Raw genomic sequence first — 18,532 nt, 5'->3', positions numbered from 1 at the left:
TTTAAAATCAACTTCATTTTCATCATTATTTTTTATCTTCTCAATAAATTCTATCATTTTTGTTCTCTACGTATATTTCGTCTTATATCCTACCCATTTTTGAAGATTTAATGATTTCGTGGAACAATTTTCGATTTCCTTTGTTGTCTTCTTCCAGTTTGATACCAAAGTATCGTTTTCTTTCCTTCGGCTAACACATATTTCCAATTTTATCTCTTCCATGTGTCTTCTTTCTTTTTTATTTCTTCCTGTAATCTTATCGTCCACAGTGGTATCAATTTTTTCATATAGCTACTTTCGACGCTTCTTCCAAGTTTTCCAAGAAGTTTACAGTTGTTTAGATCACCACCGACCTCAGCTTTGCGTTTGACTCTGTTCAGTTTCTCTACTATAACGTAGTAAATAATATATCTTTAAGTACGGCTCTCTAATTTTTTTGTGTGGATATTTTTGTAGTATAACCATGAGTTCGCTATTATCAGTTTATGTATTATCTTCTTCATTTGTGTTAAATGTCACAACAATACTAAATGTTGTGAATGAAATGAAGTTGAGGTTGGAAACTCTCCATACAACCCTCGTACAAATATTGAATGAATAAGCGATCACGTAGACTGAAGTTCTTGAATAACATTTATCTAAAACAGCGAACTGCTTTGTAGACAAACCAACGGTCGAACATCACCGCTAGTCGTGACCTAAACGTTGTTGAAGGGTTGAAACGATGAGCTAGTGAGAATATGCAAATATTTGAGAGGGAGGTACACCGATTAGCGGGTAATTTAATTGTTTAGCAAATTGTCACGTTAGATTGTTATCATTGTAAGTGAATACTGTGATAATTATAATCATTTCAATATGATCTATTTTTTAACAATATTAGGTAGACAGAACTGACTTAAAATAGCAATTGAATGGTGAGTTTTGGTTCTTTAATGTATCAAACAGATTCTATGATAACACTATAAACTTTGGAACTATTAAAAAAGCAATCAGAACTAGTAATAATAAAAACAGTCCACTCAAAAACACGGTAGACATAAGATACAATAATAAATGAAGATGAAATGAAAACCTAGGAGACTGGAAGACAATCAGAACTAGCAGAAACCGAAATAATAAAAGATAACGAATAGACGGAATAATAAAGTAGATGGTACAAATGAAAATAGCAGAGACATGGAAAGCACAAGTATAAATTTATAGCAGAATAATGGGAAAAAAACTGAAAGATGAATATTCGCAACAAGGATTTAGAGCAAACAGAAAACCAGAGCAGTGATTATGAAGTAGAGAAAACGAATAAATGTATCAAGAGATTTATAAAAAAAGACAAAAATTTATGTCAGAGGTATCAAAAATGTTTGAAACATCAAAAGTTTAAAGTAGAAGATTATGTAAAGATTGCAGAAGAAGTTGCAATCAACAGACAATAAATAGAAGAAGAAAAATTAGAGCAGGTCGATTTATACGAAAGATATATGAAGCACGAAATTACAAAAACAAGGAAGGATGATCCAGGATTAGCTGGACAGAAGAAATATAAATGAAAAAGCAAAAAACGAATCATGAGATGACAGAAAATAAAACAGAAGACACCTTAGGATACAATGGAAGGTGTTGTGGAAGAAGAAATCCCAAAAATGGCCTATATCCTATATAATAAGCCTCAGGATTAAGCGAAATCAATCTCTATCCATTAAATTATTCTTTTTTGAATTCAAATTCTGCAATGTCACTTTTAGAAGAATCTCAGACTAGAAGACACGCAGTCTATTCTAAATATTCCGTCATTAAAACATTACGTAGGATGGAAATCTATAATAGTTACTTACGTGTTTAATATTTAAAGCACTAAAAGTTTTGAAAATAGTGCACATTAATCTGAAGTCGTATCAATAAATACCTCTAGTATTTTCTTTCTTTTCTCGACAGCACTAATAATTTTATTGAATGTACGTTCAGTATTAACATTAAATCATGAGTCATCTAGAACCTAATGACATTAGATCTGAAAAATAGATGAAGGATATTGATTAAATTCGATTTATATATCCTTATATACTTTTTCTAACAAGTTGTCATCATGTGTGGATAGTACACAAGTTGAAAATAGCCGCTTGGTTCTTAAATTGACACCACGGCTTCTTCTCTACATTTTTCTCAGGATTCTGCAGCTATTACGAAGATTCCTACGAGTCTCAGGTATGGATCAACAATAATAATTCTCCGTTTTTTCTCAATAGCTTCCTGGAATTGATCAGGCAGCCTCACAATGATATTGGGATGAACCTTTATCTCATCCTTTTTTTAAACAGTTTGTTGTTCTCTATCTAAAATTTCCATCTTATTAATTTGTGTTAATTCGACAGAGTCTACACTGTAATTGAAATGTTTTTCAGGAGACAGTTGGTAATAATTATTTTAAGTATTTTCCAAACTATCAGAAGACATGGAAACATTATTATAGAATAAATATTGCATAGGCTTTGCATATCTGTATGAAATAGCTGAGTGGGTATCTTCAAGAACTGATAAATTACCAGTCACTTCATAGGATTGATTAATTTCTGTTTCAGGAGGTATATGCCGATTAATATAAATGTATTCATTTTTTTTAAACAACTATTTTCTTCAATTGTATCGATTCCACCAATAGTGCACTGATTCAATGTACTACAGTTTGACGAATCAATTCTGATTTCTTTGTTGATTTATCAAATTCTTCAGTGATGCTTTTAAAATTTTGATTAGTCAACATATTACTGGGAAAAAACAGGTTTGTGTTGACTCGAGTAATCCAATATACAGAGAAGACTTTTTGATAATTAAATTAAAATGAAACTTTTAAAACATTTTGTACAAAAATAAGCAATTCTAGCTTCAGTTATCATAGATCCAAGTAATGAAATGAAAAATTCAAAGATAAAACTTATTCGTTGTTGTTTTGTGATGATAAATTTCAATGAGTAATTCCGAATACAAGGCGATTCAAAAATTATCTTGTTTTCATTTCTGATTAACAACAGTAGATCTAATCAAAGATTAATTGATCTCCAAGGTATCATCAACTATGTGAATTGATTTAGTAAAATGAAGTAACGAAGAATTTAATCCACATTTTATTAATGATCTTTCATTTAATTAATTTTGCGTTTCAATATACTAATTTCGTTGAAAAATTCTCTTCATTAATCAAATTTTCTTGGCAATTATTTCTTGACGATTTTCTTTCCATAAGTTCAAATTTACTCTGGGTATCTGATGGCAAGGAAGCCTAAGGTTACTAAAAAAATTTAAATCATAAATAAACTTGTTAACAGAGTTAATCTCGTATGTCGATTCATGAAAATAATATGAATTGGATGTCAGTTTGTATAATATCAGCTTCAAATTATTCAACTGCTTTGAATTCATCTTGTTTATAAATTCATGCAGCTCTGTAACATGATGTAACATCATTATTGAATAGGCACTGAATCTGCAGTAAATAAAATATCATCTTTAGTCTAGAAAATAAAAATATAGATCCCCAATAACTTTTTATTGGGGATATTCCATCTCCAAAAACATTCATCTCACGATTATTTCTTAACCTCACTTTTCTAGACTATTAAATGTTACAAAATTTGAATTGTCCTTCTTCATATTCTATATTTTGAACAAATATGAGCTTGATAATAATTTTTCTAGTGGAAAATATGTCTAAAACCCAATTTGGTTTTCGTATTGCAGATTTGGTCGAGGTAATGGCCGAAAATTACAAAACCCAGTAATTACTGAGTATAGAAATCGATTCGGGAGATTCCCAGGAAACAGAATCATGCATTTAATATAATTAAACATAATTGAACCAATTTACCTGCTAGAAACTTGTAGGAATCCGTTCTTTTGCATGTGTGTTACGTTATTACCGTTATCACATATGAATCGGGAAAAACTAAATTTTTTAATCTCTTCCAATTGAAGACGCGTGAATCCGCTATGAGTATTCTCGAAGAAAAATCTATCGGATTTTCTAGTTCTGTAAAACTGTTCGTAAAATATACACAAAAATGTCGGTCCTAGTAAAGTACCAGGAACTTGCTTTTCCAGAGATCCAGCCACGATTAATTCTATATCGTCTACGTAATCATATAGATGACCCAGTTTTTCCACTGACTGAAAATATAGTTGAATCATGAAAGGACTTTCTATTCAATGGCACCATAAACAGCTTCATATTATAGTCGTATTTGTGTTAATTTTTTCCACTTACTGTGAGGTCCATAACGTCTAACAGTTGATTGAAGTTCTGTACTCGTCCCAAGCCACAAAATTCTCGTAAATCATTGTATGAACCCAAACCATGATCTCGTGCTCTCTGCACATCTAGCGCCTTCATATCGAAACCAAATTTGTATGTCATCGCAAAAAAGAAATTGGTAAGCTGCAAGAAGTGAATTTTGAGTATTGAAAGTGTAAGTTTATTGATATTTGATACAACAAAATAATTTTAGATAATTTTGAGAGATTCCCAACTTTGTGATAATAGACTGAAAGGGATGAATTTGATTTATTCATTATAAACTCGAGAGAAGTTTTATGAAGTGTTCAATACTTTCAACGATGTAAGTTTTGGAAATATTAGATGTAAAATAACCAAAAATATTTCAAAATTCGATAAAATATAACCTAATTCCATGGAGGTTATGATAAAATTACATACAAGTCCATGTTTTCAAGAATAAATAACGAAGTACCCTGTACATTTTTCAGGACAAAAATTAAGATAAAATCATCTTGTACATATGGGTGATTCATAATTTGAGAGAATATAGTGCCAAAAAAAGTTATAGTTTAAAAAAATGAAAAAAAACTGAATGAAGACGTAGGGTGCTTTCCTAATTAACTTTGTTGAGTCATAAACTATTTGTTCAAATAAAAAATAGCTCAAAATATTGATGCAGCTCACAATAAAACTTATTATCTCATGAAAATCATCCAATTCTGGAATTTTTCAGACTAGAAACGTCGTTTATTGATAATTAATAATTTGTTTTTCGACAGAGCATCCCCCAAAGCAGTTTCATTAACAAATGTATCGAAAAAGTTCTTCTCAACATTCAGAGACAACATTCGATTCAGATATTGACACAGGTGTAGTGACTAAAGTTTAATCATGGAAAAAGAGGATTTAAAAAACTAGAAACGAAAAACACCACCACCAGCACTGTTTTCTCTATTGAAATTTCCTTTAAGTTCTCTATCTAGTTGGTAGCTAAAATCTATTATTCATTCCATAATTTCTTTGTTTGTACTCAATTCCTTCATGATTTCTTCAAAGTACCACAAAACTGGAACGATATCAATAGAAGCCACGGTTTTTTCGAGGTAAATCCATTCGAAAACGTCATTTTGGATATCTTTTTTTTGTTCCTACCAGCACTGTTTCCTCTATTGAAATTTCCTTTAAGTTTCCTTTCTAGTTGGTAGCTAAAATCTATTATTCATTCCATAATTTCTTTGTTAGTACTCAATTCCTTCATGATTTCTTCAAAGTACCACAAAACTGGAACGATATCAATAGAAGCCACGGTTTTTTCGAGGTAAATCCATTCGAAAACGTCATTTTGGATATCTTTTGATGTTCCTACCAGCACTGTTTCCTCTATTAAAACATCCTTTAAGTTCCCTATTTAGTTCGGAGCTAAAATCTATTATTCCTTCCATAATTTCTTTGTTTGTACTCAATTCCTTCATGATTTCTTCAAAGTACCACAAAACTGGAACGATATCAATAGAAGCCACGGTTTTTTCGAGGAAAATCCATTCGAAAAGGTCATTCTGGATATCTTTTGATGTTCCTACCAGCACTGTTTCCTCTATTGAAATTTCCTTTAAGTTTCCTTTCTAGTTGGTAGCTAAAATCTATTATTCATTCCATAATTTCTTTGTTTGTACTCAATTCCTTCATGATTTCTTCAAAGTACCACAAAACTGGAACTATATCAATAGAAGCCACGGTTTTTTCGAGGTAAATCCATTCGAAAAGGTCATTCTGGATATCTTTTGATGTTCCTACCAGCACTGTTTCCTCTATTGAAATTTCCTTTAAGTTTCCTTTCTAGTTGGTAGCTAAAATCTATTATTCATTCCATAATTTCTTTGTTAGTACTCAATTCCTTCATGATTTCTTCAAAGTACCACAAAACTGGAACGATATCAATAGAAGCCACGGTTTTTTCGAGGTAAATCCATTCGAAAAGGTCATTCTGGATATCTTTTGATGTTCCTACCAGCACTGTTTCCTCTATTGAAATTTCCTTTAAGTTTCCTTTCTAGTTGGTAGCTAAAATCTATTATTCCTTCCATAATTTCTTTGTTTGTACTCAATTCCTTCATGATTTCTTCAAAGTACCACAAAACTGGAACTATATCAATAGAAGCCACGGTTTTTTCGAGGTAAATCCATTCGAAAAGGTCATTCTGGATATCTTTTGATGTTCCTACCAGCACTGTTTCCTCTATTGAAATTTCCTTTAAGTTTCCTTTCTAGTTGGTAGCTAAAATCTATTATTCATTCCATAATTTCTTTGTTAGTACTCAATTCCTTCATGATTTCTTCAAAGTACCACAAAACTGGAACGATATCAATAGAAGCCACGGTTTTTTCGAGGTAAATCCATTCGAAAACGTCATTTTGGATATCTTTTGATGTTCCTACCAGCACTGTTTCCTCTATTAAAACATCCTTTAAGTTCCCTATTTAGTTCGGAGCTAAAATCTATTATTCCTTCCATAATTTCTTTGTTTGTACTCAATTCCTTCATGATTTCCTCAAAGTACCACAAAACTGGAACGATATCAATAGAAGCCACGGTTTTTTCGAGGAAAATCCATTCGAAAAGGTCATTCTGGATATCTTTTGATGTTCCTACCAGCACTGTTTCCTCTATTGAAATTTCCTTTAAGTTTCCTTTCTAGTTGGTAGCTAAAATCTATTATTCATTCCATAATTTCTTTGTTAGTACTCAATTCCTTCATGATTTCTTCAAAGTACCACAAAACTGGAACGATATCAATAGAAGCCACGGTGTTTTCGAGGAAAATCTATTCGAAAAGGTCATTTTGGATATCTTTTGATGTTCCTACCAGCACTGTTTCCTCTATTAAAACATCCTTTAAGTTCCCTATTTAGTTCGGAGCTAAAATCTATTATTCCTTCCATAATTTCTTTGTTTGTACTCAATTCCTTCATGATTTCTTCAAAGTACCACAAAACTGGAACGATATCAATAGAAGCCACGGTTTTTTCGAGGAAAATCCATTCGAAAAGGTCATTCTGGATATCTTTTGATGTTCCTACCAGCACTGTTTCCTCTATTGAAATTTCCTTTAAGTTTCCTTTCTAGTTGGTAGCTAAAATCTATTATTCATTCCATAATTTCTTTGTTTGTACTCAATTCCTTCATGATTTCTTCAAAGTACCACAAAACTGGAACGATATCAATAGAAGCTACGGTTTCTTCGAGGTAAATCCATTCGAAAACGTCATTCTGGATATCTTTTGATGTTCCTACCAGCACTGTTTCCTCTATTAAAACATCCTTTAAGTTCCCTATTTAGTTCGGAGCTAAAATCTATTATTCCTTCCATAATTTCTTTGTTTGTACTCAATTCCTTCATGATTTCTTCAAAGTACCACAAAACTGGAACGATATCAATAGAAGCCACGGTTTTTTCGAGGAAAATCCATTCGAAAAGGTCATTCTGGATATCTTTTGATGTTCCTACCAGCACTGTTTCCTCTATTGAAATTTCCTTTAAGTTTCCTTTCTAGTTGGTAGCTAAAATCTATTATTCATTCCATAATTTCTTTGTTAGTACTCAATTCCTTCATGATTTCTTCAAAGTACCACAAAACTGGAACGATATCAATAGAAGCCACGGTGTTTTCGAGGAAAATCTATTCGAAAAGGTCATTCTGGATATCTTTTGATGTTCCTACCAGCACTGTTTCCTCTATTAAAACATCCTTTAAGTTCCCTATTTAGTTCGGAGCTAAAATCTATTATTCCTTCCATAATTTCTTTGTTTGTACTCAATTCCTTCATGATTTCTTCAAAGTACCACAAAACTGGAACGATATCAATAGAAGCCACGGTTTTTTCGAGGAAAATCCATTCGAAAAGGTCATTCTGGATATCTTTTGATGTTCCTACCAGCACTGTTTCCTCTATTGAAATTTCCTTTAAGTTTCCTTTCTAGTTGGTAGCTAAAATCTATTATTCATTCCATAATTTCTTTGTTTGTACTCAATTCCTTCATGATTTCTTCAAAGTACCACAAAACTGGAACGATATCAATAGAAGCTACGGTTTCTTCGAGGTAAATCCATTCGAAAACGTCATTTTGGATATCTTTTTTTTGTTCCTACTAGCACTGTTTCCTCTATTGAAATTTCCTTTAAGTTTCCTTTCTAGTTGGTAGCTAAAATCTATTATTCATTCCATAATTTCTTTGTTTGTACTCAATTCCTTCATGATTTCTTCAAAGTACCACAAAACTGGAACGATATCAATAGAAGCCACGGTTTTTTCGAGGTAAATCCATTCGAAAACGTCATTTTGGATATCTTTTTTTTGTTCCTACCAGCACTGTTTCCTCTATTGAAATTTCCTTTAAGTTTCCTTTCTAGTTGGTAGCTAAAATCTATTATTCATTCCATAATTTCTTTGTTTGTACTCAATTCCTTCATGATTTCTTCAAAGTACCACAAAACTGGAACGATATCAATAGAAGCCACGGTTTTTTCGAGGTAAATCCATTCGAAAACGTCATTTTGGATATCTTTTTTTTGTTCCTACCAGCACTGTTTCCTCTATTGAAATTTCCTTTAAGTTTCCTTTCTAGTTGGTAGCTAAAATCTATTATTCATTCCATAATTTCTTTGTTTGTACTCAATTCCTTCATGATTTCTTCAAAGTACCACAAAACTGGAACGATATCAATAGAAGCCACGGTTTTTTCGAGGTAAATCCATTCGAAAACGTCATTTTGGATATCTTTTTTTTGTTCCTACCAGCACTGTTTCCTCTATTGAAATTTCCTTTAAGTTTCCTTTCTAGTTGGTAGCTAAAATCTATTATTCATTCCATAATTTCTTTGTTTGTACTCAATTCCTTCATGATTTCTTCAAAGTACCACAAAACTGGAACGATATCAATAGAAGCCACGGTTTTTCGAGGTAAATCCATTCGAAAAAGTCATTTTGGACATCTTTTGATGTTCCTACCAGCACTGTTTCCTCTATTAAAACATCCTTTAAGTTCCCTATTTAGTTGGGAGCTAAAATCTATTATTCCTTCCATAATTTCTTTGTTTGTACTCAATTCCTTCATGATTTCTTCAAAGTACCACAAAACTGGAACGATATCAATACAAGCCACGGTTTTTTCGAGGTAAATCCATTCGAAAAAGTCATTTTGGACATCTTTTGATGTTCCTACCAGCACTGTTTCCTCTATTAAAACATCCTTTAAGTTCCCTATTTAGTTGGGAGCTAAAATCTATTATTCCTTCCATAATTTCTTTGTTTGTACTCAATTCCTTCATGATTTCTTCAAAGTACCACAAAACTGGAACGATATCAATACAAGCCACGGTTTTTTCGAGGTAAATCCATTCGAAAAAGTCATTTTGGACATCTTTTGATGTTCCTACCAGCACTGTTTCCTCTATTAAAACATCCTTTAAGTTCCCTATTTAGTTGGGAGCTAAAATCTATTATTCCTTCCATAATTTCTTTGTTTGTACTCAATTCCTTCATGATTTCTTCAAAGTACCACAAAACTGGAACGATATCAATACAAGCCACGGTTTTTTCGAGGTAAATCCGTTCGAAAAGGTTATTTTCGATATTTTTTGATGATCCTTCCAGCACTGTTTTCTCTATTAGGATTTACCTTAAGTTCCCTATCTAGTTGTGAGCTAAAATCTATTATTCCTTTCAAAATTTCTTTGTTTGTACTTAATGTCGATGCCAATATACTCGGTCAAATTCGTGAGAGCTTTAGAGCTAGCCCCAGATCAATAAGAAGAAGCTATCGATATTTGCACAAGTTGAAAATGTCGAGAAATATATAATGATAGTACCATGACATGACACGTTTGTACGTGTGAATAAATTACGTAAATACATGTGTAGCAAGCAAAACTATTATAATAAATACAGAACATACTTCACTTGATGATGTGAATCTTAATAAGAAGATAGAAGACTCATATCATCTACAAGGATGGTTCCACAAGAAACAATCGTCAAGGTCCTCTAAATAGCCATTAATTATTTCTTTATTGTTAAAAATCTTTGGTCACCAAACCATTTTTTTAAGTTTGAGAACAGGAGATAATCAGAAGGAGATAAATATGGCAAATATGATGCATGAGATAGCAACTCAAACTTTAGTTCATTGATTTTGGCCATTGCAATAACAGATGTGTGACCTGGTGCATTATCTTGGTGAAATAACAGTTTCTTCTTAGCAAAATGCGGCCATTTTAGCTTGTTTCCTTCGTTCAATTGCTGCAATTGAAATTATCCCACCGACGCCATGATCTTGCTTGCAGATGGAACGGTCTTTGCCTTCTTTGGAGCTGGTTTTCCTTCTCCAGTCCATTGTTTTGATTGTTTATTTGATGTAATGTGAGGTGATGAACCCAGGTTTCATTCATGGTTATGAGACAGCCCAAACCATGGCCAATATCTTCACAACACTATTCCATCGTGAGCAAACGCTTCACCTATCTTGGCGCAGCTTTCTCATATACAAATTATCAATTAACATGAGATGTACCGCACTTTTTGAAATACCTCCTATATCTGCTAGATATAGATTGTGGTATCTCAAAAAGGAACCTGACTTTCTATTTTGATCAATTACGATTTGAATTATGATCTGAATAGGAAGACTCACTTCGGGATCGGTAAATGCATCGGGAGTTAGAGATGGTTGCGTGGTCATACCTCGTAACAAAGAATCGAATATATCGCTTCTTTCTAAACAATTCGGTCTAAACATATAATCTCTCTGAACCAATGTTCTATAAGGACACCCAGACGAATCTGCGAGCCTAAAACGTATCTTAAAATCAGTCTATCTATTGAATTATTGAGAAATAATACTCACTGTAATGTACCGGGTATCATAGAGTGAAAATGCCTGAAAGCCCCATGGGCAAACTCGTTATAAATATGCGGTCTCATATTTCCATCATAATCGTTGATAAAATTATCAGAATCGGAGATAATTCCAAGTTGAAGTAGCTGATTCCTTGAAGTCCATATGGGTAAAAGCTCATAATAAGTTAAATATTGATGTTCTGCTATAGCAATACTTCTTGCTATATTAAAAAGTTTCTCATCGTTCCAATGTGGGTTTATTCTAGAAAGTTCTCGCGCTAATCTGTTGTGTTCTCTTGGCCATAATGTATGTAGTATCACGAGATTGAGATGTTGATTCGCTCTATCATCACCTTATAAAAATAATTCAAAAAAATATGTAGTATGTTGTGAATTGCTTAAAGAATAAGAATAAAGAATGAAAAATGCCAATTTCATCATGTTATGTCGAAAAATTTCAAGATATTTTGATCCCTACCTGTTTGATAACATCTTTCGCCCTTAGGTAGAAAAGGACACATTAATTCTTTGTCATTGGCTTCTGGTAACCATTCCCGATGATTTCGGACGTTAAGTTGAAGCAATCCGTTTTTTTGAGTTCTATAACTTCGAGATTCTTCCTCGGTATTACCATATACATTCGATAAATCCAAGAAAGCAGTAACTCCTGATATCTACAACATCAATATTTTGAAATATTGATAACCATTTAGGGCAAAAAGTGTTCTCCATTGAAAAATTGGATACTACATTCCCCATTCTTTTCACCACAAGAAAACTAGTAGCTCAACAAAAAGAACAAGAGCTGAAGTGTTAAAAAAATGATATTCGTATCTCAAGATGAACATTTAGGACACACAGAATATTTCAGTACACGCTGCTGTTTATTTTATAAATTTTTGATATATCGAAGCATCCATACAAATCAAAAGAATAGAAATGCAGACGCATTTGGTTTGATGAATAATTCTGATGAGCTGAATATAAAAAATTATAGTAAATATTTGGTAGAAACTTAATCATTGATTTGAAACGGAACTGGTTATGTCTGAGTGACGTAGGCAATCATACAGTAACCGGAAATTGAAATGGTAGTAGACATTTTGTAATTGAACATAAATTCCACCATCTCGAGAATCTCGAATCAATCCAACCGACAATTGAAGGTATGAACCACGAAGAGTTCCAAGTATGAAGTTCTGATCATCACAAGTTTTGTATTCTAGTCGAAGTAATGGATTTAAATTTTATAAATATGGATGAAAATATGATTAAACTACTGAAAAAGAATCGTTAAATCAAACTTTTACTATTTTCACACATTCTATTGAATATAATCAACAATTTTGAATTATATTCAACTAATGATTCTTACCTGTGAAATGTTTTGTAGATAAAGAGAACATCCACGCTCCTGATTGGTTTGAGATCTCATCATTGATAAACAAGTTGCATTTATTATCGAATAATTGGGATCATCATGAGGAATTTTAATAGGTATACAATTACTCGGCATATGATCCTTTTCTTGAAATGTTGAAGTACAACATGATAACGGATCTCCAACTAAATATTAGGAAAATATAATTTAGAAAAAAGTCTCTAAAATCGTTGAACATTCCGAGATAAAAGTCCTCTCAATGAAATTTTACTTATACTCAAAGGAATCATCAACAAAATCAAATAACTTTTGTAAAAATTCCACTCATTATGGGGTTGTGGGGTTTGTTTTCCTTTTGATAGATGTTTTTACTTTCACAGTTCCGCGCAATATTACTAATTAAGAAGTCTAAAACTGCGGAGGGTTGTTACCACCCTCTAGAAGACGACAATATAAACATAAGTCCTCAAATGAAGTACCTGCTGGAAAAAACGTCATTTTTGAAATCGCTGGTGGCTGTTAACAAGAAGAAACCATTAAAATTATTGTAGACGATATTGAAGATGAAAATTCAATGCTTATTGTGAGACGAAGTCGCATATTTACTGACTATAGATTATTTTCAGAATTGTAAAGAATTCTTTGCCAGCTATATTATGGGAACGTGGCAACGAAAAACCAAAGTGGACTAACTTTAATATATTTTCCGAGCTTTCGAATATTCATGGTCAAATACAATATAAAAAATATGTATGATAATAATAAAATTCCACTTACAATGATTAATTGAGATTTTCGGTGATTTTTGATAGTATCAATGCTTGTATAAATTTTCAAACTCATAAAATCAATATTCAAATTGACGTTAATAGAAATATTGATTCTGGTATAGGAATTTTCATAAATTTGTAACTGGTTAAATTATGAATGACGTTAAATTTTTATAGGTTAGATAAGGATAAGTTGTATTGAATGATGTTCAATATTGATTGGTTAATTTATGTATAATTTTATAGGTTAGGTCATTATAAGTTAAGCTGAAATTTATAGGTTAGGTGAGGTTGTTAATGGCGTTGAATTTTTATAGAATTTATTATTTCAAAGTCTTAGTTATTCACAAATTACACTAAGGTTATTTAAATCATTTTGTATACAGATATATACAAGCTACAACTTCATGGCTATTCAATTCAACTTGATTTCGATTTTTTTTTTGAATTGCTATATTGAGATACACTATTCTCTGTGCCAGGTGAATATTCGCTACCATTTTAAGTGATCCAGGCGAAAATTTGATCCAATTGAAACGACTCGAAAGCTAAAAAAACTCAAGATTTGCAGAAGGATATATAGAAGACATTATCACTAAAACATTAACATAACCTAGAAGATTTTGGATTCATTCCAGTTTTGGCTAATTTATGGTACCAACCCAATATCCAACAGTGCCACAATTAATCCCAATAGGTGAATAAGAAGGTATTGTGTAGAAAACAAAACTTTTCGTTTTAATCAACCTAAAAAGCTGATCGACTATCAGGTTTCTCATTTCTCGATTGATTGCTATTAAGACGAATTAATTAGTATTTTGATCATGATTTTCGACTTACCTATGAAAGCCTCGCTCAAATCGTGTGCTACCAATTGACCATACTGAACAGCACTAATCGTTAAATCCGGATCTGGAGAAGTTTCGTCCAGGAAAAGAGTAGTCGATATTAACCTAGCGCTAGGTAACGGTTTACCATTTTTTGAGTGCGCCAATGCAAATTCTGAGAAATCAACCACGATTTATTTAAAACGGTATCACAAATTAAGTAGAAAACATATTAAAGACAGTCTAGTTTTTTCAAATGACTATTCCTGTTTAATGTAGAATTTCTTCGACACATACGGGTGTCTCATAGTCCCATAGCATGGATTAAGTTGAATATAAAATGTCGTTTTACCGTAATTAATTTTAAAAATTAAATTATTGTGCAGGCAATAGAGTAATACAATTTTTTTGGTATAAAAATACGAGGATTGCTCAAGAGTTTGAAGGTAATTTTAGTATAACTATAACTATAACAAATAATTGTTTTCACCAGAAAGAGTATCTAAGGACTAGATATTGAAATAGAACTGGAACATAAGTCCAAGTTCAAAGTTATGGAAATTTGAGACATTCAAATGACCTCATCAAACTGATGTGACGAATATCTGTATCAGGTTAATTTTGTGGCTGGTTTTAAGGTTTTGTAAGATTGCAAAGGAATCCATTGATTCCTCCCACAGTTCTTTGAAAAGTATGGTGGAAACTAGTGGAAAATTTATGGAAAAGATGACACCACAGACACCAAGAGAATAAATCTTAAAGAACACAAAGCGCTATAAACTGATATTGAAAAGCACTTTAGAATTGAAAAATTGTCACCAGGAACAAAAAGTAAAGATTTTTAATAGATTGAATTCAATACTTTAAAGGAGTATTGACGAGCAACTGGACAAACTAAAACAGAAAGAAGATATAGTTATAGAAGATCTCGTGGAGGAACCAACTGATGAAGAACTCTTACTTACATGAGTTTCATCGAAATCTGAAGACACAAAATGGATTATACGTGAATAGAAGGTATTTTTGGGGGAAGTAAAACCAAATGGAGGACTTAGGAGAAGAAGAACTGTAGAGTATTCATATAAATATCAATCAAATCAGTGTTTATAGCATACTAAAGGAATAAATCTACGAAAAAGGTTATTGAAGAAAAGGTAGAAGTATAACAAGGAAAAACAGGTCAAAGAAAAAAGTTATTGGAATACGTTGTTTAAAATCAATATTCACATCTCTATACCAAATCGTCGGTCAGCTAAAATCATTTTTCATGCTTCACAAATCAAAAATAGTGTTGGAAAAAACAATTGTATCCATAGCATTTTTGAAATGAATTATCAACATAACTTTAGAGGAAAAAGTTTTCTTGAGCCAAGGAAAGATCAATAAATACTGCAATTTACAAAATTACTGCTTGGCGTTTGATCAAGAGATGGTGAGATATCATCACAATGATAAGAAATAGACGGGAAAACAAGAAATGCTGAATATTTCGAGCAAAACAAAATGAAAGACATTAGAGTTTGATATATGATGAATACAAACCTCATATGAACTGGGAAATACTGAGAGGAATGAACGCCGTTAAAAAAAGATGATAAAAAAAGATAAGAAATGGACGGGATAGAAAAAAATGTTAAAGAAATGGATCAAAACAAAACTAGAGACATTAGAGTTTGATATATGATGAATACAAACCTCATATCAACTGGGAAATACTAAGTGGAATGAACGGTCAAAAAAAGATGATAAAAAAATGATAAGAAATAGACGGGATAGAAAAAAATGTTAAAGAAATGGAACAAAACAAAACTAGAGACATCATAATTTGATATATGATGAATACAAACCCCATATGAACTGGGAAATACTGAGAGGAATGAACGCCGCCAAAAAAAGATGATAAAAAAAGATAAGAAATGGACGGGATAGAAAAAAATGTTAAAGAAATGGATCAAAACAAAACTAGAGACATTAGAGTTTGATATATGATGAATACAAACCTCATATCAACTGGGAAATACTAAGTGGAATGAACGGTCAAAAAAAGATGATAAAAAAATGATAAGAAATGCACGGGATAGAAAAAAATGTTAAAGAAATGGAATAAAACAAAACTAGAGACATTATAATTTGATATATGATGAATACAAACCTCATATCAACTGGGAAATACTAAGTGGAATGAACGGTCAAAAAAAGATGATAAAAAAATGATAAGAAATGCACGGGATAGAAAAAAATGTTAAAGAAATGGAATAAAACAAAACTAGAGACATTATAATTTGATATATGATGAATACAAACCTCATATCAACTGGGAAATACTAAGTGGAATGAACGGCCAAAAAAAGATTATAAAAAAATGATGAGAAATGGACGGGATAGAAAAAAATGTTAAAGAAATGGAACAAAACAAAACTAGAGACATTATAATTTGATATATGATGAATACAAACCCCATATGAACTGGGAAATACTGAGAGTAATGAACGGTCAAAAAAAGATGATAAAAAAATGATAAGAAATAGACGGGATAGAAAAAAATGTTAAAGAAATGGAACAAAACAAAACTAGAGACATCATAATTTGATATATGATGAATACAAACCCCATATGAACTGGAAAATACTGAGAGTAATGAACGGTCAAAAAAAGATGATAAAAAAATGATAAGAAATAGACGGGATAACAAAAAATGTTAAAGAAATGGAACAAAACAAAACTAGAGACATTAGAGTTTGATATATGATGAATACAAACCTCATATCAACTGGGAAATACTAAGTGGAATGAACGGTCAAAAAAAGATGATAAAAAAATGATAAGAAATGCACGGGATAGAAAAAAATGTTAAAGAAATGGAAGAAAACAAAACTAGAGACATTATAATTCAATATATGATGAATACAAACCTCATATGAACTGGGAAATACTAAGCGGAATAAACGCGGTCAAAAAAAGATGATAAAAAAAGATAAGAAATAGACGGGATAACAAAAAATGCTAAAGGAATAGAACAAAACAAAATTAGAGACATTATAATTTGATATTTGATTTAATATAAACCTCATATGAACTGGGTAATACTGAGAGGGATGAAGGTTCATAGAAAGAAGAGAAAAAAATAACAAAATCTTGTGATTAACGCTGCAGCTGGAACCAAAAGGTAACAGGTGAGAAAAACTGAGATCTAACCGATTAAAATAACTAGATATAGAAATAATTGAAAAATAAGAACAAAACTAAACGAGAAAATACTTAAGTGACAGTATAGGAAGTGAGGTTAGGATTTGGGAAGAAAATTTTCACATTTTTACTCACTTCTTCCGTATTTTGCTGGTACTAATCTATCGTAGACAGAAAATTGGGTTCCCCAATTGGGATGATCTATATTATTACAAGATCCGTCAACAGATCTGGCGTAAATATTTTTTTGATAACAACGAGCATTCTGATAACCGCATTCGTGATTTGCTTCAACAATAGTATATGTAATAAAAACACAAGCCTGCCATAAAAACATCATTTCGAACTAACAACAACCTTCAAACTAATCCATTGAATTTCATTCCTTCGAAATTATAGGTAATTTAAGATAAGTAGCAAATTTCATTTATTTCAGTCGATGGTTTTCGGCACGTTTTTATATTTCGAATAACATTTTTTTCTCAATTTATTATTGTTACTGATTATCGGTATAGTTTCATAAGTTTGGAAATATCGTTTATAATAATTGTACATTGTGTTAGTAGCCGTGGAATCAATAGAATTCAATTGAAGTCTGTAATTGTGCTTTCGGTACAAGCTACGAATATAATTTTTCATGATATCAAAATATTAGTACTCATCACACAATATTGCTCATGTATTTACTTCTTAAACCGATAAAAAGCATTTGACAGAGTACCTAGAAAGAAAATAAGGAAGAAACTGCCTGAAATATTATATATAAAGAAAATACAAAATATTAATGGAAAGATTGAGAATGCAGTCATGAGAAATAACAAAATATCAAAAGGCTACACTACAAATATGAGATTTAACACAATGGGAAGCTTAAGTTTGTTACCATTCATCATATTCATCTTCATAAAATATGTGTAGGACACTCTACAAAGAGTTAACATCAGACATGTTGAACTAATAACAAAGATCGAAAAAATGATAGAAGAAAACATCGAGGTAGCAGTAATAGGCATGGAAATTCGATAAGAAAAAACCAAGGGACAATGAATAATAGATGAAAACGGTACACAAGATTAAGACATTAATAAGAAAATTAAAAACACTAATAAACTATATATGAACAAAATAAGTTATCCAGAAGAAATAGGGATCCTACTAGAAGAAAATGAAGCCACGAAATGTTGTTAATCTTATTCTGAAGATA

General features: G+C 31.6%; 1 protein-coding gene across 1 annotated transcript; it reads right to left on the bottom strand.

Annotated features, from left to right (window-relative positions):
* Positions 1-3,109: 3,109 nt before the first annotated feature.
* LOC130895862 (peroxidase-like) lies at positions 3,110-17,794 on the bottom strand. Its single transcript, XM_057803435.1, has 9 exons — positions 17,464-17,794; positions 14,156-14,317; positions 12,540-12,730; positions 11,643-11,838; positions 11,172-11,517; positions 10,959-11,115; positions 4,259-4,429; positions 3,863-4,161; positions 3,110-3,286 (listed from the first exon to the last, which is right to left on the bottom strand). The coding sequence occupies exons 1-9, from the start codon at positions 17,666-17,668 to the stop codon at positions 3,196-3,198; spliced, it is 1,818 nt and encodes a 605-aa protein (XP_057659418.1). The 5' UTR covers positions 17,669-17,794; the 3' UTR covers positions 3,110-3,195.
* Between the last annotated feature and the right edge of the window lie 738 nt (positions 17,795-18,532).

Source organism: Diorhabda carinulata, chromosome 6, assembly GCF_026250575.1.
Source record: "Diorhabda carinulata isolate Delta chromosome 6, icDioCari1.1, whole genome shotgun sequence".
NCBI classification, from domain to species: domain Eukaryota; kingdom Metazoa; phylum Arthropoda; class Insecta; order Coleoptera; family Chrysomelidae; genus Diorhabda; species Diorhabda carinulata.
This window is presented reverse-complemented; position numbering and strand designations above follow the sequence as displayed.